This window comes from Bos indicus, chromosome 27, assembly GCF_029378745.1.
Source record: "Bos indicus isolate NIAB-ARS_2022 breed Sahiwal x Tharparkar chromosome 27, NIAB-ARS_B.indTharparkar_mat_pri_1.0, whole genome shotgun sequence".
In the NCBI taxonomy this organism is placed as follows: Eukaryota; Metazoa; Chordata; class Mammalia; order Artiodactyla; family Bovidae; genus Bos; species Bos indicus.
This window is the reverse complement of record NC_091786.1, coordinates 36,644,012-36,669,112: the sequence shown is the minus strand read 5'-3', so window position 1 is coordinate 36,669,112 and position 25,101 is coordinate 36,644,012. Positions and strand designations below refer to the sequence as shown.

The 25,101-nt window shown below is 54.2% G+C and overlaps 1 protein-coding gene across 9 annotated transcripts in view; it reads left to right on the top strand.

Moving 5' to 3' along the window:
* Positions 1–25,101, top strand: part of ANK1 (ankyrin 1) — a 242,942-nt gene that overhangs the window by 166,412 nt on the left and 51,429 nt on the right. For all 9 annotated transcript variants that reach the window (XM_070781480.1, XM_070781476.1, XM_070781479.1 and 6 more), the window contains exons 4-22: positions 270–368; positions 1,132–1,230; positions 2,201–2,386; positions 3,402–3,500; positions 3,901–3,999; positions 4,263–4,361; positions 5,188–5,385; positions 7,938–8,036; positions 8,453–8,551; positions 9,008–9,106; positions 11,249–11,446; positions 11,883–11,981; positions 13,212–13,310; positions 16,596–16,793; positions 19,490–19,588; positions 21,800–21,898; positions 22,625–22,723; positions 23,802–23,894; positions 24,389–24,461. In XM_070781480.1, coding sequence (XP_070637581.1) covers positions 270–368; positions 1,132–1,230; positions 2,201–2,386; positions 3,402–3,500; positions 3,901–3,999; positions 4,263–4,361; positions 5,188–5,385; positions 7,938–8,036; positions 8,453–8,551; positions 9,008–9,106; positions 11,249–11,446; positions 11,883–11,981; positions 13,212–13,310; positions 16,596–16,793; positions 19,490–19,588; positions 21,800–21,898; positions 22,625–22,723; positions 23,802–23,894; positions 24,389–24,461 — 2,233 coding nt within the window. The remainder of the gene's footprint in view (positions 1–269; positions 369–1,131; positions 1,231–2,200; positions 2,387–3,401; positions 3,501–3,900; positions 4,000–4,262; positions 4,362–5,187; positions 5,386–7,937; positions 8,037–8,452; positions 8,552–9,007; positions 9,107–11,248; positions 11,447–11,882; positions 11,982–13,211; positions 13,311–16,595; positions 16,794–19,489; positions 19,589–21,799; positions 21,899–22,624; positions 22,724–23,801; positions 23,895–24,388; positions 24,462–25,101) is intronic.

Below are 25,101 nucleotides of genomic sequence, written 5' to 3'. Positions count from 1 at the left end.
GCTGATGATGGGACCCTGAGCCTGCATGCAGCCGATCAGCTGAGAAGGAGGCGCTCTTATTCCAGAGCATTGTTTTTTCAGGAGGACAGGAAGCATTTCCCTCCCCGGGCTTCCGGTGCCGCTCACGAGGTCTGGTGGGTCAGGCACAGGAGTGTATGCTGTGTGCCCCCTGGGGCCACAAAGGAAGCCTGCTGCCTGCCCGGGGCTGGCGCATGTTTCCCCCAGCTGCGGCAGGCCCCGGGAACCTCCTGTCCGCCCCTGTGTTGCAGAAGGGGAACACGGCGCTGCACATCGCGGCCCTGGCGGGTCAGGACGAGGTGGTCCGGGAGCTCGTCAACTATGGCGCCAACGTCAACGCCCAGTCACAGGTGATGCTCGGGCCCCGGGGGCTGGTGGGGCTGCCCATCCGCTTCACCCCGGGGAGTGGAGGGGGGTACACACACTGTGTGGCCAAGTCCGTGTGTATTCAGGCATCTCCAAACGCTTTCTTGCCTTTTCCTGCTTCAGTGGGCATTCTGAGCACGGTGGGCTGGGTCATTGTGGACCCTGTTCCTGGAGTTGAATAATATGTCTTGTTTAGCTGTGTCTCGTCTATGTATGGAGAGGCATTATGGCGGGGTGGGGGGGAGTGTGAAGAAGGGAGTGAAATTAGTGGGCCGTGTGTGTGCACAGAAGAGGCTGACCATTCTGGGAGGGGCAGAAGCAGACTTCTGGGGAGGGTCACCCCACCTGGAGGCCTTTTGCAGTAACCCCGCTTCGCCACTGCAAAGTGTCATGAGTTTTGACAGCTGGAGACACAGGTGGGAATGCTGCCCCCAGGGCTGGGTGGAAACAGGATATTGGAAGAGCCGTCCTTCAGTTTGGAGGATTTTGCACCGGTTTTAGCACCATCAGTCCATGGGGTTGCTAAGAGCCGGACAGGACTGAGCGACTTCACTTTCACTTTTCACTTTCATGCATTGGAGAAGGAAATGGTAACCCACTCCAGTGTTCTTGCCTGGAGAATCCCAGGGATGGGCGAGCCTGGTGGGCTGCCGTCTATGGGGTCGCACAGAGTCAGACACGACTAAAGCGACTTAGCAGCAGCAGTGACATGGCTGGATTCCAATGGCTTTTCCTCTTGGTTTACAGAAAGGCTTTACCCCCCTGTACATGGCAGCACAAGAGAATCACTTGGAGGTGGTTAAATTTTTGCTGGAAAACGGAGCTAATCAGAATGTAGCCACAGAAGTAAGTACCTTGGGGATGTGGCCTCATGGCTGAACATGTCTTGGGGGGAGGATAGGGTCACAGGGGCATGGGTTCCTGGGACATGGCTTGGGATGCATCCTCTGTCGTGATGAGCATCCAGGGCACTGTCAGACCCTGCAAGGAGCTGAGAGACAAAGTCACAGGTGTTGTGGGATGCCCAGACACGTACCAGAGAAATTACCGCAGGGGTGAATCTGTCACTCCCACTGTGACCAACACTGGAGGCTGGGCAGGGGTGGGGGGCATGCGTGCATGTGGGTGACAGGTGTGCCTCGGACCTTTATAAGAAGTATAAACATCTTGCTCTGAGCCCACAAACACCTTTGGACAAGTCACTTGACCCTGAGTTTTGTCACTGGTGAAATGATGGAATCGGAGTAGACGAAACCAAAGCTTCTCTTGACTCTGAGCATCAGACGACTCAATGATTAGATGGATGTTTTCATTCTGCTTCGCCAGTTCAAGGGGGCCCTGTGCCCCGGTACACACCGAGGAGCTTAATAGCAGTAGCTCAGAATTGAAACCTCGGTGCCTGCTGTGGTTTCCAGCGTTTGGTAGGTGTTCAGTAATCTTTGTGAAATGAATGAAGGCCTGATTGTCGGCCATCCGTCCAGGGCCCTGTCCTGACACGGGGTGATGACGTGAGAGGGAGGGAGGCAGAGAGACAGGGCAGTACAGCGCTCAGTAAAAGAGCTCGGAACAAGTCATAAAGGAAAAATTAAGTGCTATAGGAGAATTATCGCACGTGCTGTGAGATGGCAGAGAATGCAAGTGGAGCCAAGGAAGGCATTAGGGAGGAGGCGGCGACTAAGCTGAGCTTGCAGGACGTGGAGGAGGGAGGCGCTCCCAGGCCGAGGGCAAGGGCCCTGAGCGCTGAAGCGCAGGTCCCGCCCTAAGGACGGAGCGGTCAGGTCGGTCAGCACACAGGAGTCTCTCCTCTGCCCCCCAGGACGGCTTCACCCCGCTGGCCGTGGCCCTGCAGCAGGGCCACGAGAACGTAGTGGCACATCTCATCAACTACGGCACGAAAGGCAAGGTGCGCCTGCCCGCCCTGCACATCGCAGCCCGCAACGACGACACGCGGACGGCCGCCGTGCTGCTGCAGAACGACCCCAACCCCGACGTGCTTTCCAAGGTGAGGCGCCCGGCGGGGCTGGGAGCACGCTGGGGCCCTGGTTGGGAGGCCTCGGGGGCCCCACGCATTCCCCGCTAGTTCCCTGGGACCAGCCCAGACCAGAGAAGCCCCAGTGTGCACCCCGAGCAAGCCGCGCCACGCCCGCCATTCGCAGCAGCCACACTAGCGCCACACTTTAAATCTCCCGGCAACGCGGAGAAACACGTGCTGGGTCATTCAGAGCAGCGTCCCGGAGAGACAGGAGGGGTGTCTGACCAGAGTAGGGCTTGGAATCCAGCGCCTGACCCCTGGTGGTGTTAGAATTGTATTCCAGCCCATTCCCCAGCCATCCCCTGGTAGAGGGAGGTGGGCGTCCCCACAGGGAGAGGGGACCCTGGAGCGGCTCCTGGGGGCCTGGCCAGCCCGCCATCTGCCCACGCTGTTCGATGTTCACACCGTCTGTAAGTTTAGGCTGTAAATGTCTCCCTCCCAGGGGAGATGATGTATTTGCACCAAGTCAGTCATGCAGCACCCCCCGCCACCCCCCACCCCGAAGTCATGGGGTTCCATCTGGAAAACTCTACCTAGGTTATTACTCGTGGGGCAAGGTCAGGAACAGAATAATGGTAAGGGACACACCAAAGGTCAGAGGTCTGCCTCGCCCACCCAGCTGAGTCATCGCAGCCCTGCAGCGGCTGAAACTGTCCCGAGGATTAAAGTCATAACCCCATAACGCTTCTCTCATTCATGAAAATCTCTTCAGAAGCAGCCGTTCAGAGGATTGGGCCCCGTCTGAAGGGCTGGAGGTGACCCTGGTCTGTGGTTTGTCCATGTGAATCCAGAGACTGGGCGCCCCCTACAGGCAGCACCTCACTTTTGGATGTAACTTGCTGTGGGATGTCTGATGACCCCTTCGCTCCAATCTGCCCACGTGTGGGGTCCTCTGGTCCTGCCAGCTTTTCGGAGCCTGGGCTGATCCTGGGTAGAAATGACAATGCACGCAGTACAATGCTGCTTGTGCTCTTTTGTGCCCCAGACGGGATTCACCCCCCTCCACATCGCAGCTCATTACGAGAACCTCAACGTAGCCCAGCTGCTCCTCAACCGCGGAGCCAGCGTCAACTTCACACCCCAGGTGAGGCTCTCAGGGGTGGGGGTGGGGGTGCCCACACACGTGCGGTGGCTGAGGGTCTAGAATCCAGTGCCCCCACCTCTCGTGGCACCGAGGACATCCTCACATTGCAGGTGGGACAGCCTGGAGTCTGTTAAGGCTCCCAGCGGGTGGGTTTCTAAGAGATTGCAGCCAGCCCGTGTTGTTGACTCCCTGGGAGACCCAGCTCTGCTAGCTTGCGGGGATGAACCACAATGCTGGCCTGTCCTTAGAGGCTTGGAAATCTTTCTTAGCAAGAAGAGTCCTAGCAGTGGGCTCAGGCTGGCTGCCTGTCTTGGGGTAGGGGCACCGGGGTGGGGGCCGCGGGGCAGCTGCTCCTCCCCCCAGGAGGATGCATGTCCTGACAGTCTGTCCGTCCTTCCAGAACGGCATCACGCCGCTGCACATCGCCTCCCGCAGGGGGAACGTGATCATGGTGCGGCTCCTGCTGGACCGCGGGGCCCAAATAGAAACAAGGACCAAGGTGGGTGCCAGCAAGCTGCACACCGAGGCCAGGGGAGGGCGTGCTACCTGCCAGGTCCCCACTCCGGGAGGTGGGCTCTCCGTGGCCAGCTGGGGGGAGGGCGTCCAGCCTCTAGAGCAGCCCGCAGGGGCAGCTGGAGACCAGACAGCTCCATCGAGCTAATCCTTAAGGACTCGATGTGCCCCTCCGGCTGGGATGATGCTCTCTCCAGCAGCCTCTGATGGGCGCCTCTGGGGCTTTCTCTTTTTGACTGTCTTTTAAAGGATGAATTGACACCTCTCCACTGTGCAGCTCGGAATGGGCACCTGCGAATCTCAGAGATCCTGCTGGACCACGGGGCACCCATCCAAGCCAAAACCAAGGTGTGGGCTTCCTTTCTGCGAAGAGCATCTTTTAGGCATGGGCTGCAGGTCAGGCCGACCCGGAGTAGAATCCCATTTCTGAGAAACAGACAGGCTACTACCGCTAACCTCGCCACTGTATGCAATGTTGGCCCCAGTGCCTGGCACATGGGAGGCACTCAGCTCTATTATCTAGATCAAGGTTGGCTAACTTTCTCTCTGAAGAGCCAGATATTAAATACTTCTAGGCTTTGCAGGCCATGGTCAAGGTCACAATGATTCAAGTCCGTCACTGGAGTGGGAAAGCAGCCCTGGCTAATGTGTAAACAAGCCGCCCTGTTCTAATAAAACTTTACTGACAAGCACAGGCAGTGGGCCAGCTTTGAGCCTCAGGCTGTCATTTGTCTGTTCAGCTCTAGATCTGGCCTCGTCTCTTTTACCCGAGCTCCAGAAAAGACAGAAACTGAGCGCTCAGGGAGTCTTCAGAGCCTGGGGTGGACTGGATGATGTTAAAAAGAAACCAAATAGTTGTTCTCAAAGTCCTTTCAGGGTTAGAAGGCCCTCAGTTCCAATATGAGGTCTTAATCTTCCTGGGTGGGGCTAAAGCTGTCAGGCTGCCCCAGTGCTGTGTACACCACCTCCAGGCCTGGAGGATTTGGCCGAGTGGGAAGGGGAAGGTTTGCTATCCGAGACCAGCAGGAGTGTGGAGGCCAGAACAAACCAGGCTCACTCAAGAGCCATGTGGAGACACTGCAGCTAGGGAGGAGACGGGAAGCGAGGTTGGACTCGGTGCCCTGAATGTCCGTGTTCATTTCCTTTGCAATTGCTTGCTTTCCCTCTTCACCAGAATGGCCTGTCCCCGATCCATATGGCGGCTCAGGGAGACCACCTCGACTGTGTCCGACTCCTATTGCAATACAACGCAGAGATTGATGACATCACCCTGGATCATCTGACCCCTCTCCACGTGGCCGCCCACTGCGGCCACCACAGGGTGGCCAAGGTGCTTCTGGATAAAGGGGCCAAACCCAACTCCAGAGCCCTGGTGAGTGGGAGGCTGGCGAGCAGGGGCCAGAGAGGTGAGGGCCAGAACTGCAGGGCTGAGTCTCCACCCTGGAGACTCCGGGCAGGCGGAGGGCTGGGGTCCCAAGGCCAGGGGCCAGGCAGCCATGACCTCCCTGCCTGCCATGTTCCTGCACCTCATGACCGAGCCCCCATAACAGGCCAAGGGGCACACACAGTGCTTGTGGGGCTTGAGCAGAGGGGAGCTCAAGCCTAAAGCAAATTCCCTGCTGGGATCGTGGCTCCTCTTCCCTTGCCCCAGGCCGAGAGCTCCCTGGGAAGTTCCTGGAGGGGCCGGAGCGCTGCACAGAGCCTGCCCATGGCCCTCATCCCCTCTCTGCCCCTTCCCAGAGGAGGAGAATCTAGAAGACAGGACAGCTTCCAGGGCCACAAGGATGGCTCATCCACTCTTGATTCATTCATTCAGAAAGCTTCCCCTGAGCTCTCCCTCCAGCCGGGCATTGTCTGGAGCAGTCAGGGTTTTTTGACTTCAGCCCTACTGACGTTGGGGACCCGATATTCTTAGCTGTAGCCCACATAACACTGGGCTTCCCCAGTGGCTCAGTGATAAAGAATCTGCCTGCAAAGTAGGAGAGGCAGGAGCCGTGGATTTAATCCCTTGGTCAGGAAGATCCCCTGGAGGAGGGCATGGCAACCCACTCCAGTAATCTTGCCTGGAGAATCCCATGGACAGAGGGGCCTCGTGGGCTACAGTCCATGGAGTTGCAAAGAGTCAGACACGACTGAAGCAACTGAGCACGAACAGGATTCTTTGTTGTGTGGAGACTGGCCCGTGAATGGTAGGCTATTTAGCAGCATCCCGTCTCCAGCCGCTAGGCACTGACAGCACTCCTCCCCTAGTGATGACAATCAAAAATATCTCTCGGTTCAGTTAAGTTCAACTGCTCAATCATGTCCGACTCTTTGTGATCCCATGAACCGCAGCACACCAGGCCTCCCTGTCCATCACCAACTCCCAGAGTCCACCCAAACCCATGTCCATCGAGTCGATGATGCCATCCAACCATCTCATCCTCTGTCGTCCCCTTCTCCTCCTGCCCCCAATCCCTCCCAGCATCAGGGTCTTTTCCAGTGAGTCAACTCTTCACATCAGGTGGTCAAAGTATTGGAATTTCAGCTTTAGCATCGGTCCTCCCAAAGAACACCCTGGACTGATCTCCTTTAGGATGGACTGGTTGGATCTCCTTGCAGTCCAAGGGACTCTCAAGAGTCCTCTCCAACACCTAGATATTCACAAATATTCCTGTGGTTGGGAATGGTTGAGACAAACTCCCCTCCCCCAACCTTATCCATGAATGGATAGGGGTGGATAACCTTGAGAACTGCTAAAGCACTGAAAAAATAAGCAGAGAGACAAAGCCAAGGAAACAGAAATCCCTCCCCTTGCGGAATTTATATCCTAGTATTTCCTGCTCACATAGTAAAGAGTCTGCCTGCAGTGCAGGAGATCTGGATTTGATCCCCGGGTCGGGAAGATCCCCTGGAGCAGGGCATGGCAACCCACTCCAGTATTCTTGCCTGGAGAATCCCATGGACAGAGGAGCCTGGCGGGTTATAATCCATGGGGTCGCAAAGAATCGGACACGACTGAGCAACTAACACACGTAACATGTTACAGTAAGGATGAGGTACAGGAATCATTTGACCAAAAGCTGATCAGCGGTTCCAGGGACGAGGGAATGTGATGTGCTTCACAGAAGTTCTCTTCATTGTAAATTTCCCCTTAGTTCAGTTCAGTTCAGTCACTCAGTCATGTCCGACTCTTTGCGACCCCATGAATCGCAGCACGCCAGGCCTCCCTGTCCATCAGCAACTCCCGGAGTTCACTCAGACTCATATCCATCGAGTCAGTGATGCCATCCAGCCATCTCATCCTCTGTCGTCCCCTTCTCCTCCTGCCCCCAGTCCCTCCCAGCATCAGAGTCTTTTCCAATGAGTCAGCTCTTCGCATGAGGTGGCCAAAGTACTGGAGTTTCAACTTTAGCATCATTCCTTCCAAAGAAATCCCAGGGCTGATCTCCTTCAGAATGGACTGGTTGGATCTCCTTGCAGTCCAAGGGACTCTCAAGAGTCTTCTCCAACACCACAGTTCAAAAGCATCAATTCTTCGGCGCTCAGCCTTCTTCACAGTCCAACTCTCACATCCACACATGACCACAGGAAAAACCATAGCCTTGACTAGACGGACCTTTGTTGGCAAAGTAATGTCTCTGCTTTTCAATATGCTATCTAGGTTGGTCATAACTTTCCTTCCGAAGAGTAAGGAAACTTTAAACAGCAGGCTCTTTCAGTGCATCCAAAAACACGACCAAATTAAAAAAAAAAAAAGCTGTGCAGACAACATGTTCAGGACCATGCCCGGTGCATGGGGCACACCGCCTGCCTCTTCCGGTTTGTGGGAACCACTGATGGGCTGGGCCCGAGGCCGCCTTCTTATCAGCGAGGTGGTCGGGGTGTTCCCTGGGCTCGCGGGTAAGCCCCTGCTCATCCGTCTCCCTTTGTGTGGGGCTGCAGAATGGCTTTACCCCCTTGCACATCGCCTGTAAGAAGAACCACATCCGTGTCATGGAGCTGCTGCTGAAGATGGGGGCCTCCATCGACGCGGTCACAGAGGTAAGGGGAACCCCGTGGGCGAGCCAAGAGTCCCCGAGGGTCTTCTTCTAATAGCCATCTTCAGAGGTGTCCTTTGTGGCTGCGTCTGTGTGTGCCCTTGTCCACACGTGTACTAGTCTAGAACTCTAAAAGAATAAATCAGGGATGGATAAGACCCAGAGCTTGTGTCAGAGCTCAGGGAGCTGTCAAAGGTCAGATGCAATATTCTGAGTTGTGAATATTTGTGGAATCACCCTGCAATGGGATTTCCCCCATCCCCCACCCCATTTCCTGGAAGCAGACCCATTTCCTTGAACTCTCTTTCTTGGGAAAACTGTTCCAAAACACCTAGAGGCAGGAAAGCCTAAGCTCCCTCTGGCTGTGTCTCTGGAGGAACAGGGAGGGCTCCTGTCTCACTCCCTTCTGGTCTGTTCCAGTCTGGCCTGACACCTCTCCACGTGGCCTCCTTCATGGGGCACCTGCCCATCGTGAAGAGCCTGCTGCAGCGGGAAGCATCGCCCAACGTCTCCAACGTGGTGAGTCCGTGGGCAGAGCCCGCCCTTGCTGGGGACCGAGGGCTCAGAGGAGCCCAAGCTCTCCTCTCCCGGACAGAGGCAGAAATCTCAGAATAGCAGGGACTTCTGACCTGGGGAGAATGTCTGTATCTCAGTGAAACTTGTTACATGTCTGTAAGTCTTGGGATTTTATTTTAGACAATAATTTGGAAACTTCTGTGTTATTTTGGGAATATATGTGCATTATAAACATTCCTTTGCTCTGGGGCTTACTTTTAAGTGTATCTTGTGTGCACATACACACACACACAGTCACACACACAGACACCCACACCCCAGGCTAAAGGCTGATGTTGCTTGCTGGGGCAACTCCACCTCTTGGGTGAAAAGCCCCCAAACTGGCACCATGGACCTCTGTGTGTGCCCTATTAGAAACCCGGCGCAAGCTAACACTTCTCTAATTTTGTTGTTTTCCAGAAAGTGGAGACCCCGCTACATATGGCAGCCAGAGCAGGGCACACGGAAGTGGCCAAATATTTGCTCCAGAACAAAGCCAAAGTCAACGCCAAGGCCAAGGTGGGTTCAGGAGGCAGCAGCGGTCCTGGACATGAGCCTTAAAGTGCAGGAGGAGCTCCGAGGCCGGGCTGCAGGGCTCATGGGGCCGAGATTCCCTGCCCCGCCCACATGGTTGCACCCAACGCTCAGGTCCTGTTTTGCAGGGCTTCTGAGAGGGCCAGACATGTGCTGGCATCAGAGCTGTTTCTTTAGGAAAACAAAAGGCCAGTGAGCAGTGTTTTGGAGCTGAAAGGATGCATGGTGGTTACAGTCATAGTATCAGAAGAGAAGTCACTTTTTCAAGGAAGTGTTGCTGGTGAAAATCAGGAATTACTTAATCTGAAAACAAAAGACTCCCCCTGGTGGTAACAGACGTCTCGGAGGGACTGAGTGAGCCAAGGGGAGGAATTGCTGCTGACCATCAGACGTCCCTCCTGCACAGGCCACAGAGGTGCTGTTGAGTGTCAGGACTGCGGTCTGGGTTTGGACCGTGTGACAGAACCCCCACCCCTGGGCCCAATAACAGAGATCTGGCCCACCGACTGCTTCTGTTTCAGGGGGAAACGGGGAGCAGCGGGGGACAGGGGATGAAAAGTCATCTTGCCCTTTCCAGTTCTGACCCTCCATCACCCTTGGCATAGAGAAAACCAGGGAAGCCTTCAGGCAGAAAGACAAGCAGACACTCAGACAGGACAGACACCCTGGTTTAATTGCCCTTTGCTTTAGTGCACTTTGCAAATCATGTGTTTTTTACTGGTTGAAGGTTTGTGGCAACCCAGGTTGTCAAGCAGTTAGCATTTTTCTAGCAATGAAGTATTTTTCAATTAAAAAAATATATATATATTTGGACATAATGCCACTGCACACATAACAGAGAATAATATCATATAAAAATAATTTTATAAGCACTGGGAAACCAAAAAAAATCTGTGATTCGCTTTACTGTGATACCCATTTTATTGCCGTGGTCTGGGGCCAAACCCACAATGTCTCTGAGGTCTGCCTGTGAGAAAAACCACAATGGATTAGTTCAGTTCCGCTCAGTCGCTCAGTCCCCTCTGACTCTTTGTGACCCCATGGACTGCAGCACACCAGGCTTCCCTGTCCATCACCACCTCCTGGAGCTGACTCAAACTCATGTCCATCAAGTTGGTGATGCCATCCAACCATCTCATCCTCTGTCGTCCCCTTCTCCCACCTTCAATCTTTCCCAGCATCAGGGTCTTTTCCAATGGTTTCCACTTCAGCGCCACTCCTTCCAGTGAATATTCAGGACTGATTTCCTTTAGGATGGACTGGGTTGGATCTCCTTGCTGTCCAAGGGACTCTCAAGAATCTTCTCCAACACCACAGTAAAAGCATCAATTCTTTGGTGCTCAGCTTTCTTTATGGTCCAACTCTCACATCCATACATGACTACTGGAAAAACCATAGTTTCGACTAGATGGACCTTTGTTGGTAAAGTAATGTCTCTGCTTTTTAATATGCTGTCTAGGTTGGTCATAACTTTTCTTCCAAGAAGCAAGCATCATTTAATTTCATGGTTGCAGTCACCATCTACAGTGATTTTGGAGCCCCCCAAAATAAAGTCTCCCACTGTTTCCCCATCTATTTGCCATGAAGTGATGGGACCAGATGCCATGATCTTAGTTTTCTGAAAGTTAAAGTTTTAAGCCAACTTTTTCACTCTCCTCTTTCACTTTCATCAAGAGGCTTTTTAGTTCCTCTTTGCTTTCTGCCATAAGGGTGGTGTCATCTGCATATCTGAGATTATTGATATTTCTCCTGGCAGTCTTGATTCCACCATTCTCGGTGTGAGACTTCTTGTATATGCAGTCTGCTTGATCCTAACCACAGCCCTATGAGGTCAATACCATTATTCCCATTTTACAGATGGGAAGGCTAAGTCTTTAGGCAAATTAGGAATAAGAACTCACTTGAAATGTTGTTATAGGACTAAATGAGAGTTAAAAGGATTAAATGAGAAAGAACATACTGGTTTCTGTAACTTGGAGCCTTGAATCTCAGCTCTTCCTCTTACTAGCTGTGTGGCTTTGAGAAAGTCACTTAACTTCTCTGGGCCTCACCTGCCTGCTGTGTAAAATGAAGAGTTGGGTTAAGTAACCTTAGTATCCTGTTCTTTGTTTTCACTCTGGGTTCCAGGATGACCAGACCCCACTTCACTGTGCAGCTCGCATTGGCCACACAAACATGGTGAAGCTCCTGCTAGAAAATAATGCCAACCCCAACCTGGCCACCACTGCCGGGCACACCCCTCTGCACATCGCGGCCCGAGAGGGCCACGTGGAGACGGCGCTGGCCCTTCTGGAAAAGGAGGCGTCCCAGACGTGCATGACGAAGGTATGGCCTTGCTCCTCCTGTGGTCCAGAAGCAGCAGGCTGGTCTCCGCTGGGTCCCAGGCTGGGGAGGGCCGTCCCGCCCCTGTGTTGCCTTGAACTGTAGTTTCTCATCCACCCACCCAGCCTTCATCCGTTCATCATGGAATGTCTCAGGGTCTGCCCTGAACAATCCAGGTGGGTTCTGGAATGAGAGAAGGATGACGGTCCAGCCCCGGCCTTCAGCTCACTGGCTGTCAAATAACAGCACAAGCAGTCTGACTCCGTCACAAGAGGACTGGTTGCCAGTCCGGGGTGTCTAAGAGGGACCGCCCATTCCGTGCCTTTTCCTGCATCTCTGTGCCAGCCGGGGTGGGCGCCTCCTTGGCCGCATGCAGACCCTTTCCCTGGGGAGGACAGCGGAGGCTCCCAGGCTTCTGAGAGCCAGTGTTTCTCCTCAGAAAGGATTTACCCCTCTCCACGTGGCAGCCAAGTACGGGAAGGTGCGCATGGCAGAGCTGCTGCTGGAGCACGATGCACACCCTAACGCCGCCGGGAAGGTGAGCTTGACCTCGCGTTCCATCCGGGGTCAGATTGGAGCCAGGATGGAGGCGCAGCTTCCCACGGGTGGTGGCATCTCTACCTTGTGAATGGGTGGCCACGCGGGGAGAGTGGCCTCTGGGGGCACTGATCTTCCTGATGATGCCGTGCCCTTCTAGAAAGACCTGGTGGCCACTCTGAGCCAGAGTGATGAGGGCACTGCCCCGTCGGCCGCAGGACTGAGGAGGTGACCCTCCAGGAGTGAGGTGACTCCCAGGAGTGAGGAGGTGGCTCCCAGGAGTGAGATGACCCCCAGGAGTGAGGAGGTGACCCCCCAGGAGTGAGGTGACCCTCCAGGACTGAGGAGGTGGCCCCCAGGAGTGAGGTGACCCCCAGGAGTGAGGAGGTGACCCCCCAGGAGAGAGGTGACCCTCCAGGACTGAGGAGGTGGCCTCCAGGAGTGAGGTGACCCCCAGGAGTGAGGAGGTGACCCCCCAGGAGTGAGGTGACCCCCAGGAGTGAGGAGGTGGCCCCCAGGAGTGAGGTGACCCCCAGGAGTGAGGAGGTGACCCCCCCCAGGAGTGAGGTGACCCCCAGGAGTGAAGAGGTGACCCCTCAGGAGTGAGGTGGTGACCCCCAGGAGTAAGGAGGTGACCCTCTCAGGAGTGAGGAGGTGGCCCCCAGGACTGAGGGGGTGACCCCCCAGGAGTGAGGAGGTGACCCTCTCAGGAGTGAGGAGGTGGCCCCCAGGACTGAGGGGGTGACCCCCTAGGACTGAAGAGGTGACCCTCTCAGGACTGAGGAAGTGACCCCCCAGGACTGAGGAGGTGACCCCCAGGACTGAGAAGGTGACCCTTTCAGGAGTGAGGAGGTGGCCCCCAGGAGTGAGGAAGTGGCCCCCAGAACTGAGGAGGTGACCCCCCCCCAGCACTGAGGCGGCGACCCCCAGGACTGAGGGGGTGACCCCCCAGGGGTGAGGAGGTGACCCCCCAGGACCAAGGAGGTGGCCCCCAGGACTGGGAAGGTGACCCTCAGGAGTGAGGAGATGACACCCTAGGACTGAGGGGTGACTCCCAGGACTGAGGGGGTGGCCCAGGTTCCACTGGCTGTGTTCTCCAGTGGCCGGGCTCTGACATGGCTCTTCCATGGATTTCCTGGGTAGCAGAAGTAACACGGACCCCTAGGCCTGGCTCCTGGGGCCTGGCCAGGGGGCCGCCCCATGAGTGAAGGCTGTCCCCGTCCCCCCACAGAGCGGCCTGACCCCCCTGCATGTGGCCGTGCACCACAACCACCTGGACGTCGTCCGGCTGCTGCTGCCCCGGGGCGGATCCCCGCACAGCCCCGCCTTGGTAAGCCTCCCGGTCGGTGCCCACCCCAGCCCCACCCCGGCCCCACCCCCTGGGACCCTGCTCTCACCCCCCAACCCCGGGGTGGGCTGTGGCTGCTGCTGCCACGGGGCGGCTCCCTACACAGCCCTGCCTGGGTAAGCCTCCCTGCTGGTGCCTGCCCCGGCCCCACCCTGGGACCCTGCTCTCAGCCCCCCACCCCCACCCCAGGGTGGGCTGTGGCTGCTGCTGGGGGACCAGGAGCGGGGCAGGAGGCAGGAGCACTTCCCACCACAGGCCACCTCCCAGAGGGGGGACTCGTTCACCCAACAGATGTGTCCTCAAGCCTGACGTCAGATGTCAGCATGTACAGCGTGCTCTTGATGCTGGGACAGGGTCCCCCCTGGAGAACATTCCGGGTGGGGGGTGATCTTGTGGTCTTGATGCTCGGACAGGGGACAGACACACTTGGAGAATATTTGGGGCGGGGGTTAAACTTGCCAGAACCTGGAAGTGCAGAACCTGTTTTAAAGGTGGGTAGTCTCCCCCAGCTCTGTTTTCCTCCTGAGTTCAGGCTCTGAAGCGGTCCTCCTTCTGTTCATACATTACACAGGGATGCATGGCCACTGGCCGGCCTCATGCCAGCCCCTGAGATGCTCAGAGTCGCGGGTCCATCACCCCCGAGTGACCCTGAGTGTAGGCAGCAGGTGGGGCTTATGTTAGAGAGGACTGCAGGGGGCAGAACAAGGTACAGAGATGAAGCTGGACACCAGCATCACTGGGGGGCAGGCTGCCCTGCTGCGGGATGAGATGAGAGGGTGGCAAGATCTGCAAGGGCAGAGGGGCCTTGGGGTTGGTGGCCGTGCAGAGGAGGGTGAGGAGAGGGAGCAGGGCTTGAGGGCTAAGGATGCACGTGGTCTCTCCGCTCACAGTTAGATGGACAGTCGAGACTCAGAAGAAAGGAAAGTGAGAGTGAGGATAATTTATGGATTTTGGGGGCGGGGAGCGAACCCCCGTGCTCAACCCTTCAGCAGGAGGGGTCTCGGGTGGGTCAGAGTATGATTCCAGCCCACCCCTGCGGACCCCCGTGGGGACGCAACCTGGTCGGGGAAGATCGTGCCAGCCTTCAGATTGCCCTCCCCACTCGGATCGGATGCTCGTCTGAAATGTACAGCATCACCTTCCTGCAGACACAGCACACAGTCTCTCCCAGACACCCTGTCTCCTTGGGCTCCAGTCTCCCCCCACCCCGAGCTCTTGTAGCAGAGCCCACATTGCTGCGCAGACAGCACGCGGCCCCACGGGGGACGTGACTTACTCCTGCCTCTAAAAATAAAACTGCTGGACTCCCCTCCTCCTCGCACCCCCCCCTTATATAAAAGAAATCGGAGCCAGCCCCATGGTATTTAAAGAGAGCTTTATCCACACATAAACCCTGTACAGATGGGTTTTGTTTCCATGGCAAAAAATAGTTTCCAAAGTAGTCTGGCAATTTTGTAGAATTTCACATGCAAATCTCTCTGCACCCAAACCAAACCCTTCCCTTTCTAATTTCAATGCTGATGTTGTTTTAACGTTGAGGCAGCTCTCTCTCCAGCGTGTGCATTCCTTTGTACGTGCTCACTGCTTGGGGAAAGAGGAGCCTTTTACGGCTCCCGTCATCTCTCCCTGACTCGCCTGCCCCTTCTCTCATCACCTAGAGAAGGTCATTCATTGCCTGTAGTCCTGGCTTGGAGGGAGCTCCAAGGGGCTGGCCCCTGATTTGAGACAGACAGTTGCTCTTGTATCTTGGTTTTAACCGGGGGTCACCTGGCAGCCTGAGCTCCAGGGCAAGCTTGCCTGTTGCCAGGACAGGATGCTGTTCTTGCCAGCAGACATCTTCCACTGTCTGCCCTAGTGGCCTGGACTCCTGATTATACCAACAAGAATAATTGCTGGAGTTCCTGTCCTCTTCACGGTGGAAGTCCTTGATCCTTGTTTCCATGCAGGGAATGGAATGCAGGTTGCAGCGATGCACCCTGGGTGAGCATCAGCCTCACCACACTGCATCCTGACCCAGGAGCTTTTCAGAATGCAGAATCTGGGGCCCGCCTAGTCAGAATCTGCACTTTAACAAGATCCCACGTGATTTCATACACACTCGAGTCTGAAAAGCAGGGCTCCGGCTAAAAGCACTTGCATTCTGAAGCCAGAAGATTGTCTGATGCTCAGAGAGAAGGCTCTCCATGTGGGCCTGACTCCAGATCTCAGGCCTGATCCACCGAACCCCGCCTCTCTCCTTGGCACCCTCTTAATACAGTACGAAACTCATTTTGTTTAATTAATTTTACTACAATCGAAATGCCAATCTTGTCAGGGGAACACAGCCTCCAAAGGATTTAATGTTTTCTCATAACATAATCCAGTCTAAAAGGAGGAACACTAGAATGGTCTTACATAATTCCTCGAAAGAGAATGGGTTTTGTTATTCAGTTTCCTTCTTTGGGTAAGTGACTTTTCCTTTCCCCATAAAATCCACTATGGAGACGGATCTTACCCTGTCCCTCGGTGCTTAAAACTGGGATTTTACTGTATTGGTCCACGTCCGCCTTGGACCACCATTTCTGTATCCATTCATCTGTCAAAGGACATCTAGGTTGCTTCCACGTCCCAGCTACACTATCCACTTTTAATGGCTTAAAAAAGTACAAAAGGGCATCTAGAGGTCATTGACTCTTTTGGCCCTAGTCACACAGCTGGTTAAAGTAGATCAGGGACTTGTAAAGTGACTGTCCTCCAGTAAAAATTAATAAAAAACAAAAGTGAGCCAAGGACTGACTCCACGTCCGCAGGTCCCTCGCCAGGGGCTTGTCCTCTTACACCACCTGCCTGAAGCCACAGAGCTTGGGGGAGCTCTTGGGCCAGCCGCACAGGGAACCAGAAAGAGCTCTCTTCTTCCTCCTCCATGACCTGTCTGGGATGCTGTTCTCATGGCAGGAAGGAGGGTCTTGTATTTTCATCCCCACCTAGCCTGCTGGTTGTTCTATAGGCTGCCTGGCTGAATCCTAGCATCTGTTGGGGACAGGGCACTCACGCCCAGAACATAGATGGAGAGAACGGGAACAGGGCTCTGCTGGTCTGGGAGCCTCTCCAAACCCAGTGGACTCGGTCAGTTTGTTTGTTTACTGAAGTGACCCTCCCGGGTGACACAGCCTCAAATCAGACCTCCTGGCCCCGCCTCGGAGGATAGGATCTCAACCGGAAGGCATGCGCTCAGCTTGTCAACTCAGCACTCCTGTAAGCAGGCTCTGGGGGCCCCTTCCATTTCAGAACGGCTACACACCTCTGCACATCGCCGCCAAGCAGAACCAGCTGGAGGTGGCCCGCAGTCTGCTGCAGTACGGGGGCTCGGCGAACGCGGAGTCGGTGCAAGGCGTAACCCCCCTCCACCTGGCGGCTCAGGAGGGCCACGCAGAGATGGTGGCTCTCCTGCTGTCCAAGCAGGCCAACGGGAACCTGGGCAACAAGGTAAACGCGTCTGCGATTTTCCTGTAGACGCGATCGCGTTGGGGCCAGCTGAAGCCTAGGCGCGCCTATGCTGTGCCTGGGTTCTGAATTAGGTGATGTACGTGTGTGTGTGTGTGTGTGTGTGTGACCCTTACAACAGCCCTGTGTAGGTTTTAGCTCAGTTTTATAAATGAATGAACAGGTTCAGAAAGGTTGCTAATTCCAAGATTGTAGGACCCCATGCCTACCTGATGCCAAAGCTGGTCCTTCCTAAATAGAATGACTCAAGAACCCACACAAAGATCACTGTTGAAATCCACTGCATGCTTTCCCACATAGAGGCCAGTTTCTACATTCAGGAATCTATGAAGTTGGAACTAAATATTCTTTTTCTGTAGGGAAGGCATTGTTTTCAATGCTGACCTGTCCCTTAATGGGATTATCAGTCCAGGGACTATTGGCGTGTGAGTAGAAAACCCTCCTGGTGTAGCGACCTGTGGAGGGAGGACCTGGGAATTTGTTCCCCGCTGACGTCCTTGTGGTTTTCATCAGCGTCTCCAAGGAATGCATGGCCCGGGAAAGGCTACGAGTCCCTCCTTTTGTTTTTTGTTTTGTTTTGTAACTTTTAAGCTTTTTGTTTTGTTTTGGGCTATAGCCAGTTAGGAACGTCGTGATAGTTTCAGTTGAACAGTGAAGGGACTCAGCCCCACTTATCCATGTATCCATTCTCCCCCAAACTCCCCTCCCATCCAGGCTGCCACAAAACATCGAGCAGAGTTCCCCGTGCTATACACTAAGACCTTGTTGGTTATCTATTTAATAGACAACAGTGTGTACATATCAATCCTCAACTCCCTAACTATCTCTTCCCCCAATCCATTCCTCCAGAAACCATAAGTTCGTTCTCTAAGTCTATAAGAGTCACTTCTTTTATTAAGCAGCTGTTTTATTGAAATATAACTCCCGTACCATAAACTTCACTGGTTTGAACTGTACTATTTGGTGGTTTGGGGTATATTTGCAGAATTGAATGAACACCACCACTGCCTAACTTCCGGACATTCCTGCCACCCCAGAAGGAAACCTCAGACCTGTTAGTGGCCACATCCCATCTCCCTCAAACCCCCGTCCCCTGGCGACCATTCATCTGCTCTCTGTCACTGTGAATTTGCCTGTTCTGGACATTTCTTGTAAATGGAATCATACACTATAAAGAGTCACTTCTTTAGATGATACATGAAGGTAATACAGTTTCAGAAGGGCAAGCATTTTAAGGATAACTTAATATTTCTTTAAGAACCTACTGGATCTACTGGCTCTTTCTGGACAGGTTTGGACAGGTGACCCCCAAGAGGGAACCGTTAGGGCAGCACCATTATACTGGTCTCCTGCTGGTGCCATTTAAGTGAGCTCTGTCAGGGACCAGGGGCTGGATGGCAAAGCTTTGCCCTGGAGACACGCCCACCCATCCACACCCACCGTCACCCGGCAGGCTACTGTGTTATCCCAGGGGTTGGGCACGGCACCCAGTAGCTGGGGCTGACCCAGGACCTGTTCTTCTCTGGGCATCCTTGCCCACTTGTGCTGGCTTCAGTGTTGGGGGCACTGCCCCTGGGCCTCCCGTCAGCTGGGGGGAAAGGACAGATGGTAGGGGAGGATGAGTGGAGTTTCTGGAGAGGGGGCAGCCCCGTTTGCCTCACGGTTAGTAAGGCTTGTAGAGTCAGATACAGGAGATAGAAGGCTTTCCTGGCATTTTTGTGTGAGTGCCCACATATCAAGCAAGATTTCTGGAGTATTATTATCCTTGTGAGACAGATGGACTTCCCTGGTAGCTCAGATGGTAAAGAGTCCACCTATAATGCTGGAAACCTGGGTTCGATCCCTGGGTCAGAAAGATCCCCTGGAGAAGGGAATGGGGCTACCCACTCCAGTATTCTTGCCTGGAAAATTCCATGGACAGAGGAGCCTGGCGGGCTACAGTCCATGGGGTCGCAAAGAGTCGGACACGACTGAGCGACTGACACTATACTATGCCCTGTGAGAAGGATGTGATAAGAGCTCCAAGAATCTGGCTTTTTTTGGTCCCAGCAGGATCTTCTATCGTTTCATCCTTTTTCCAGTGAAGCACTGGCTGGGTGTGCGGAGCACAGACTGCATTTACATGGCACATCTTGTTTTACAACGTGTTTTTGTCTCTGTTTTCTCAAGCGAGCCTTCCTTTGCCCTTGAAATTTGTCAGTGATAATCCCTATTTTCTCAATAAGCAAACCAAGACTTTGAAGCTCATCTCAAGTCATGGAAATAAGAAATGTTACCACTGAAATGGACAATAAAGTTCATGTAGTTCAGATATCAGCAAACTATGGCCTGAAGGCCAAATCTGGCCCACAACTTGTTTGTATAAATAAAGTTTTATTGGAACACAGCCATGCCCATTTGTTTACCTGTTGGCACGCATGCTTTCTCACTATAACTGATGCAGTTAAGCCCAAAATATTGATGATCTGGCTCTTAGCAGAAGCCATTGCTGACCTCTGGTTTAGTTCAACCACTTCATGTTTTCGCTAAGGATGTGGTGGCCTAGAAGAGCTTGCCCAAGGTCAAACAGCCGGTTGGTGGCTACAGAGCCAAGTTTGACTCCCAAACCTCAGTGCTTTCCCAGCGTGACCCAGAACTCTATCTTGGCTGCAAACTGATGAACTTCTTTTCCTTCCCAGAGTGGACTCACTCCCCTCCATCTGGTCGCACAAGAAGGCCACATTCCAGTGGCAGACGTGCTGATCAAACACGGTGTCAGGGTGGACGCCACCACCCGGGTAAGTACCACAGCCTGCATCCTGCCCACACCTTCCCCCTGCGCCCACGGGCCTGCCCGCTCTGGCCTCCCTCACTGGTCCATCCCAGGAGTTTGGAAACCCCAAGGCCGCCATGGCCCATTCTTGTCTGCCACTTCCTAGGGGCAGCAGTGGACCCCAGGCCAGTGGACTCACTTTCCAGTGGGGAGTTTAAGAAGTTGGTTAGAACTTTGAGCCTCTGTAGTGAATCACGATTCCAATCTCTGTCTTACATGAGCCAGGTGTCAAAATGTCAGGCTTCCCTGGATGTACTGGAGAATTCCATGCCTTCTAGTCTGGCATTTGGCTCGGATTGGTCAGCATTCCTTGAGCCTCTGTGTGCAGAGGGTTGGTGGGGGTGTGGGGGGGCGGCTCTGGGGTGGGGGATGGAGAACAACCCAGTGCCCAGCACACAGTGGATTCTGCTTCGAGGCACCTGCAGATGATGTAAGAGGCAGGAAGGGACAGTGGGTGTGATGTCCGATGCGAGGAGGGCACTAGTGAGCCAGAGGGAGCATAGAGGGAGGAGAGGGTCTCTCCATTTGGTGGGAAAAGGAGGCTTCCTGGAAGAGGCATCATTTTGTTCCTTTTCACTGCAAGGCAAGTGTATTAAATGAAACAGACAAAGCAACACCCCTCCAACCCCAGCCCCCTCCAGAGCCCACCCGGAACACCAGTTGGCAGTGTGACGTTAAAGGCTCCCAGAAAAATCCGAGACATATTTTATCCCCAACTGCCTACAGCCTCTACAGGAACCTGCTTAAAACCCAAGAATGTTCTGGATCTTTGAGGTCCTCTCGCCAGCCCAGTTTAGTCTTTTGGGATCTTGCCCTGAGAGATCCTATACTGTGAGTTAGAACTTGTTGCTGCTTTTGTTCAGTGGCTAAGTCTTGTCCAACTCTGCATCCCTACGCACTGCGGCACACCAGGCTTCCCTGCCTTCCCTGCCCTTCACCATCTCCCGGAGTTTGTTCAAGCTCATGTCCATTGAGTCAGAGATGCCATCCAACCGTCTCATCCTCTGTCACCCCCTTCTCCTGCTCTCAATCTTCCCCAGCATAAGGGCCTTTTCCTGTGAGTCGTTTCTTCGCATTACGTGGCCAAAGTACTGCCGGTTCAGCTTCAGCATCAGTCCTTCCAATGAATATTCAGGGTTGATTTCCTTTAGGATGGACTGGTGTGACCTCCTTGCTTTCCAGTGGACTCTTAAGAATCTTCTCCAACACCACAGTTGGAAAGCATCAGTTCCTCAGTGCTCAGCCTTCCTTATGGTCCAACTCTCACATCCATACATGACTACTGGAAAAACCATAGCTTTGGCTAGACGGATCTTTGTTAGACCTTAGAGATCTCAAAGCCAGCCCATCACTTCAGGTCCAGCCTGCAGGGTCTGGATCCAGATGGTCTCTGGGATTAGGCTCCGCAGGACACTTAGGGGCCTGGAGAGCCTTGGCCTGTCAGCCTGTGGAGGGAGCACTAAGATATTCAGCAGAACAGCTTCCTTGAGAATTATCTCCTCTGCGGACAAAATTCAAGTGAATAAATACGCAAAGTCCACTCATTTCAAGCCATGGCCAGTTCCTACCATCATGGTACATGACTGTACCACCTGGTAGCCCAGATAGCAGGGCAAGGCGGGTCTTGTCCGGGTCAGCGGGGACCTCCTTCTCATGCAAGGCCCCTGCCCTCCCAGCTTCCCCTGCTCTCCAAGTGACCCTTCTTGGCTTCTGTAGCACGGTCTCTCCCGCCTTTCCTCCTCCATCTTTGCTCCCCGCTCCCCACCCTCTTTTCTGAACTCCCTGTAAATATTGCCTCAGTTCCGTGAGCCCCACTTTTTTCTTGCCATACTTCATCTGGGTGTATGGCACCCATGGGTGCCTCCTTGCCAGGCCCTCTTCCCCAGACCCAGGGCCGGTTTTCCCATTACCCGCTTGGCTACCCCCCTTGAGTCTCTCCTGATCACCTCATGCTGCTCTTGCCCGACACCAAGCCCTGTGCCCCTCCCAGGCCCCTGGCCTCCGACAGCCTAGACAGCTGACCCCAGGGAACTGCTGCCAGCCTTGCCAAGGCCTCCTCATCCATCTTCCCCTTTACCGCTGTTACCGTGCGAGTTTCCTTCTCGTCCAGCTCAGAGTGTCTTGTGTTGTCCCCAGAAGCCCTGCCAGTCACCCTCTCTCCTCTCTTACTTTCCAGATGGGTTACACTCCACTCCACGTGGCCAGTCATTACGGGAACATCAAGCTGGTGAAGTTTCTGCTACAGCACAAGGCAGACGTCAATGCCAAGACCAAGGTATGGGGAGGCCCAAGACAGAGACACGCTGGGACCACCCCACTTTGCTTCAGGGCTTGCACCTGGACAAACATCTCCTCCAGGAACAAAATTACAAAGAATCTATAAGGGACTAAAAATAACCTCGTACCTGAGCAGCTGGGGCAAGTCATGGATGACAAGATACACAGAGACCAAAAACCCAACTGCCACTTATAAAGAGCCGGGAGCAAAAACAGGCTGTCAGAACCAAAAGCAGGGTCCTGTGCATGCCCCCTGCATGCAATACCATCCAAAGGCAAACCGCCTGAGTCACCCCTCCAGCCTGACCCTTGGACCCGCCCCTACCATGACTCCATGTCAGGAACCAGCTTGTCCCTTCCCCCTGGGGAGCAAGCAAGGGAGCCTGTTACTTGTTTTCAACCCCCCATCCCCGCTGCAGCAGGGGCCCCAGTAAAGCCTTGCCTGAGTTTCTTGTCTGTCCTCTGATCAATTTCTATTGACTGGAAAAGCCGAGGACCCTGGTCGGTAACAAGACCAGTGCCAAACAGAGGCACCTAGAATCACTCTGGGCACACGTGGGGCTCCGCCACAATTTTCAGCTTTGACACTGGAGGAAGAAATGGGGAAAACGCTTTTTTAATTTTTTTACTTTGCATACAGAAGACATAGGCTCTGTGGTGGGTGGGCAGTGCTAGCTCATTTCTGTTGCTAGCTCATCCTCCCAAACGTCTACCCGCTTTACAGCTCGGATACAGCCCCTTGCATCAGGCGGCTCAACAGGGCCATACGGACATTGTGACACTGCTTCTCAAACATGGTGCTTCCCCAAACGAGGTCAGCTCGGTGAGTACCGCCCGGGGTCCTGATCCAGAGAGCTGCTCTCACGGGGGCCGCTGAGACGTCCCTTCACATCACGGGGGAAGCTCAGGTCAGCCTCCAGTGTGTCTGGGGCCCGAACAGGCTCCCAGGGGCAAGGGGCCTCCGTCCGGAAGGTGGAAGTTTATCCTAGAAGCATCGCTTACCCTCCCCCTTTTATTTTTATTTAAATGCTGTCAAAACCCTCCACAAAATCCCTGCTAAAATCTGTGAAGCTGTTCTCAGTGTGACGAGAGTGAACAGAACCAAATGTCTTGGGTGGGTCCTGATGTTTGGGGGTCTCGGGGTCTTCAGCCACGTCAGCGGTCACTGTTCAGAGGTCACTTCCTCCCCGGGCAGTGGGACTGTCAGAGATACTGGCTTATCTCCGTGACTGCTTCCAGCTTGGACAGCGTGAGGACCTTTGATTGTTGCTGTGGTTGCTGAAGCCATAGCTGTGGATGGGGCCCAGTCTGCATGGGGTAGACCCTGGAAGCAGAGAACTTTGAAAGGGCATGGGTTCAATCCCTGGTCAGGGAACTGAGGTCCCATATGCCATGTGGTATGGCCAAAAAGTTAAAAAAAGAAAAAAGAAGGAAAGCCTCATTATCCATTTCGTTTCAGTTAGTTCTTCCCTTTAAAATCAGAGTAGAAATTTGCTCCTCCCTTATTTTCTGGTGACGTGATTTCCGGCTGGCCTGAAAAGAGTTCACTGAAGTGTGTGGGTTCTTTGAACTGTTTCCATGATCAGTAACTGACACCCGAAGACCCAGCCTTGGGAGCCATGGGCAGTACCACCCGGGGCCCTCTTATTCCTGCAACCCCAGCTGGTATCTCCCCCACCCTGACCTTCCCACTGCCTCCCTCTTGGCCGCTCTTGACTTCGGTGGCGAGATCTCCTTTGAACACCCAGCACTGGCAGTTTAAGTACCCCAGCACCCCGTCTCCTTGAGCACCACTGACCACACCCGTCTGGGTGCACACGTGTGCAGGGTCTTGCTCCGGGGGTGAATGACTGGGGTGTGGGTCTGGGCTGATCACGCCGTCTGTCTGCTCTTCTCCCCAGAATGGAACCACGCCTCTGGCCATAGCCAAGCGCTTGGGCTACATTTCTGTAACAGACGTGCTCAAGGTTGTCACCGACGAAACCACTGTCCAGGTACATCTACTCCTCCCCTGCACACCCACCTCAGACACGCACAGCCTGCAGGATGCCCCAGGGGGTGCCCTGGGAAGTGGAGCGTGTTCTGGAGTCCTGGGATTCCTGAGGGAAGCTTGAAGCCCAAAGAATTGAGGGTTGGGGGTGCAGTGCGGGGTTGGCGGGGGCGGGATGGAGGCCGGTTCCTCCTCCATCAGGTGGGGCTTTACTGCCACCTGGTGGCCAGAAGAGTTGGGGCGTTGACCAGACCAAGGGGTGGCCCAGATGGAGTTGAGGGTAGGAACCAGGCAACCAGAAGCTGGAGTTCCGTTCATCTCCCTCTATGGTTCCTGCCAGACGCCAGAGACACTCTTAGCTGTCCTTTTCCTCATCTGGGACAAACCTCCCTTCTTATCTCCTTCCGGTCTCCACTGTCATAACCAGATAACTGCCGGCTGGGTGAAAGGGCCCACTGCTGTGTTGGGGTTGAATTCCTCGCTTTTTTCTCTTTTCAGTTGATCACGGACAAGCACCGGATGAGCTTCCCAGAGACGGTGGATGAGATTCTGGATGTCTCTGAAGATGAAGGTACAGGCTGGGATCCATACCACGTATGGGTCGAGTCAGGCTGAAGGGGACACTCGGGGCTCTGAACACTCACTCAGGGGGCCTCTGGCCATCACCCCGGGTCACTAGGTCGTCAGAGTCGCAGCTGGACAGAACCACTTTCTAATGATGCTGTCCGTTATCGAAAGGGCTTCTCTAATGTGATTTTAGGAGAAGGAAATCTACATCACAGAGATTAAAAATAGAAAATCCCAGAAAGTTGCATAAATACACGTGTGTTTGCATATAGCATCCCTGGAGTGTGATTCTGCTCAGATCAGCTCTCAGAGCCGCAAGGAACTGTCATAAAATTCCACCTGTGTGTTCCTTGTGCTTTGAAACAAATAGCAAGCTGTTTGATTTAAAACGCATAAGAATTCCTTTTCATCAGCTGCTCTTCAGACCACACGGTGCATCAGTCGGTTTTGGGGGTGGATCCATTATGAAATGACTGTATTCACTTCTGTGGGCCGCAGGGTACTTCTAGCACTTTTCCTGCCCCAAGTACACCTGTCTTCTCGCTGAAATTGGAAGAGAATCCTCATGATAAAGAAGGGTGGGGATGGACCAGATGATCTCTCTGGCCCCTTCCATCTTGGTAACCCAGGGGTTGTGTAGCTTG